Source organism: Rhincodon typus, chromosome 11 (assembly GCF_021869965.1).
Source record: "Rhincodon typus isolate 14 chromosome 11, sRhiTyp1.1, whole genome shotgun sequence".
Classification (NCBI taxonomy): domain Eukaryota; kingdom Metazoa; phylum Chordata; class Chondrichthyes; order Orectolobiformes; family Rhincodontidae; genus Rhincodon; species Rhincodon typus.
Window position 1 is genome coordinate 21,454,829 of NC_063342.1, and position 3,812 is coordinate 21,458,640.

The following is a 3,812-nucleotide window of genomic DNA, read 5'->3' on the forward strand; positions in this document are numbered from 1 at the left end:
GGGTCTAGGCCCGAAACGTCAGCTTTCCTGCTCCTCTGATGTTGCTTGGCCTGCTGTGTTCTTCCAGCTCTACACCTTGTTATCTCAGATTCTCCAGCATCTGCAGTTCCTACTATCTCTGTGGCAGCTTAAATGGCCTTCTGCACTGTAACCATTGTATGATAGGTGCGGAATCTCATTTCTTCAAAACTTAATAATAGATTTTTTGAAAAATTAATTTTCTCCAATTTTCTCTCAATTTCTAATTTATTTTAAGTCTCTACAAATTTACTTTCTGTAAATTACGTTGGCTTTAATTAAATATTCTAATTCATAATTCCTGGTTTACACAATGATTCTACAAGCCATTGGATGAATACACGCATGGTTTACATAAGCCATCACTCCTGTAGCAAACACCATATTGCACAGAATCTCTAAATATTTTAAATTTTTGCCCAAATCAAACACTAAATATAATGTAAATGAATTCCATTCCTTTTTTGGTTATGGTGAAACCTAGAACCAAGATCTTTTTTCATACTGCTAAGTACATTACATAGCTTAAAGGAAATGAGTATTCCCGCCATCATACTTTTCACAATACTGCGGAGAATTCCAAAATATCCATAACTAACTCATGGCAACTAGAAAACACACATTCATAAAATTGGACACGCAATGGAATTCAGATTATTTTACCAAGCAGCAGCAGGCTGATACCTTAAAAGCAACTGTTGCATTCATCCATTATTAGGTCTAACTCATGAGGAAGGCACATATTGACTTGGAGCGCCAACATGTTAATGGTGAGTGCAACTTCCCAATCTCAGCCACACTGCTGCGGAAGGAAAACTGGAGGAAAATCATCAGTGCAGTGCTACTGGTGCACCACCTGGTAACTATCAAGCGAGGCAGAGGCCAAGGAGCAGCAAGTGTGCGGCTCAGTTTTACTATACCAGGAAAGGAAAAAGCAAAAGGGAAGGGACTTTACCGTATGTGAAAAATCACGTAATAAGATACTCCTGCATATAGAGTCAAGCTAACTGAATTGAAAAGACTTAAAGACACTAGAAAGTGAACTTACCTAGACATCACAATGAATATACAGTACCTCGTGCAGCAGCTGATAAGGGATGTAAAGCAGGAAATTTTTTTCCCCTTTTTACAGATGCTGACCTGTAGTCACCTAAGCATTTTTGGTTTCAGTACAGGCTATGCTACTGCAAAGTCAGTGCCAGCTCTGCCCATATGTGTATATATGGCCCACTGCTGTCCAAGGAACGCTCACCATCCTCATGCCACTCAGCATGCCCCCCCACAACACACACACACACACACACACACACACACACACACACACACACCCTGCTCTGAATCCCTCATCGCCTCCGGTTCCCTCACTCCTGGCTCATTAAGAGGAACAGTAAGAGAACATGACAGCAAGCAGGAAGGACGCAGTGTGGGGTCAGCACCAGGCCAATGTAATGTTTGGAGTGGGGCTGCGTGCAAGTCATGATCCCAGGATTTGAACTCATTTAAAATATTTACAAAACTCTAATTATATTGCTCCTATTCTGTGATGCAAGAAGCAACCCTGCAGCGATATCACAGGCTGTACTTGCTGTGAGAATGTCCCCTGCAGTTTGTGGTGGCAACAAGCACACCTTTTTAGTTTTTATTTCACATTTGCAAGCTTAACCTCTTTTCATCAGAGAACAACAATTTTGTAAAAGAATTCTACCACCATAACTAAGTGTTGGGCGAACCTTCTCATTCCCCTACATTCAAAACATCACAACATGTGAACGTAACGTCATCATGAAAGAAAATCATATCAATTCCTCACTATTTTTAAACTAAAAAAGGGTTTAACATTTTGTTGACCACTAAAGAGCTACACCCAAGGTACAGTTAGACATTGTAGATATGGCATGGGGCAGATAAATTAAGATGGACTAAAAGGTTTCTGAGATCTGTTTATACCCTGCTATATTCAAATACTGATCTAATGCTGATGAGATCACAGGAAACAATTACAGATTACTTCACCAGTTCACAGGGTATGTTTGCAGATTGTTCTTGTATTTTATGAGTGTGAAGTGGGTATGAACGAAAAATTAAGGAGTCAACTGAAATCAATCAATCCAAAGTACTAAAAGATGAGGGGGGGGGGGAAAGGACAAGAGATGCCTGGGGGGTGTTTGAACCCAGACTCCGGCGACAATCAGGCCCGAAACCAGCATCAAACCCATTGCGAACCTCATGCTGTCATTTCGAACTGCTTAATCGCCCCCACTCCACCAGACAGTTTACTTTGTCCATGATCAGCTCATTACCTCCGCTGTTTCTCATCCTCTATCTCCTTTATCTTCTTTACGACAAAAGACCGAAAAATCTCCTCAATGTTGGTCGCCATGGCGCTTCCGCTGCCTGAGGCCTCTCACGGCGAGCCTGCTCTGGCCTCCTCCCAGCCACCAGAGGGAGCACTACCTGCTCTGAGCACCTCCCTGTCACCAGAGGGAGCACTACCTGCTCTGAGCACATCCCAGCCACCAGGGGGAGCACTACCTGCTCTGACCAACTCCCTGCCACCAGAGGGAGCACTACCTGCTCTGACCTCTTCCCTGCCACCAGAGGGAGCACTACCTGCTCTGACCTCTTCCCTGCCACCAGGGGAAGCACTACCAGCTCTGACCCCCCAGCCACAAGCGGGAGGAATACCTGCTCTGACCCTCTCCCTGCCACCAGGGGAAGCACGACCTGCCCTGCCCTCCCAGTCTCCAGCGGGAGGAGTACTCGCTCTGACCTTCTCCCTGTGGCAATGGGTGGTAGCTCTGCCTGCTCTTACCACTTCCCATCCACAGGGGGAGCTCGTCCTGTACTGACGCCCTCTCTGTCACCAGGGGGAGCACTACCTGCTCTAATCTCCTCCACCGTTAGGGGTAGCAGCAAGGTTTTATATCAGAGATAGTAGGAACTGCAGATGCTGGAGAATCTGAGATAACAAGGTGTAGAGCTGGATCAAGCAGCATCAGAGGAGCAGGAAAGCTGACGTTTCGGGCCTAGACCCTTCTTCAGAAATGGGGGAGGGGAAGGGGGTTCTGAAATAAATAGGGAGAGAGGGGGAGGCAGATAGAAGATGGATCGAGGAGAAAGTAGGTGGAGAGGAGACAGACAGGTCAAAGAGGCGGGATTGGAGCCAGTAAGGGTGAGTGTAGGTGGGGAGGAGATAGGACGGACAGGTCAAGGGGCTGCTTGGCCTGCTGTGTTCATCCAGCTCTACACTTTGGTATCTAAGGTTTTATATCAGCAGTTTTATATCAAATGTCTGACGAGAAAAAGAAGTGATCTAATGCAACAAAAACAAAGTTGCTGGAAAAGCTCAGCAGGTCTGGCAGCATCTGTTGGAGGAGAAAGCAGAGTTAACATTTCGGGTCCGGTGACCCTTCCTCAGAACAGCTGATCTCCTTTCCAACTGGAGGAGATGTTTTGAGAGACAAGTAACGTTTGAGAACAGCTGATATCACTCAGTTGAGGGTAGCAATGTGGACTGGCACAATCCAAGTTCCAGTTGCTGAGGAACACACACAGCAAGCTGCATCAAGGCCGAGCAGGGAAATGCTCGATAAGCAAAACGTTCATTCAGGAAGGCACTGAACACATCAGGAAACAATGTTGGGAGTACACAGAGTGTCCAAAGGAGTACGTGAACTTCCAACTGTTTCATCTACTTGGTGTGGTTAGCACTGCTGCCTCAAAGCGCCAGGGCCTGGGGCTCAAATCCAGCCTCGGGCAATTGTGTGTGGAATTTGCATTCTCCTTGTGTTTGT

General features: G+C 45.8%; 1 protein-coding gene across 3 annotated transcripts in view; it reads right to left on the reverse strand.

Moving 5' to 3' along the window:
* The window catches only part of LOC109913466 (SON DNA and RNA binding protein), a 44,571-nt gene extending 42,126 nt beyond the window's left edge, over positions 1–2,445 (reverse strand). For all 3 annotated transcript variants that reach the window (XM_048603123.1, XM_020512981.2, XM_048603124.1), the window contains exon 1: positions 2,319–2,445. In XM_048603123.1, the coding sequence (XP_048459080.1) occupies positions 2,319–2,398 (80 nt within the window). In that variant the 5' untranslated portion in view covers positions 2,399–2,445. The remainder of the gene's footprint in view (positions 1–2,318) is intronic.
* Between the last annotated feature and the right edge of the window lie 1,367 nt (positions 2,446–3,812).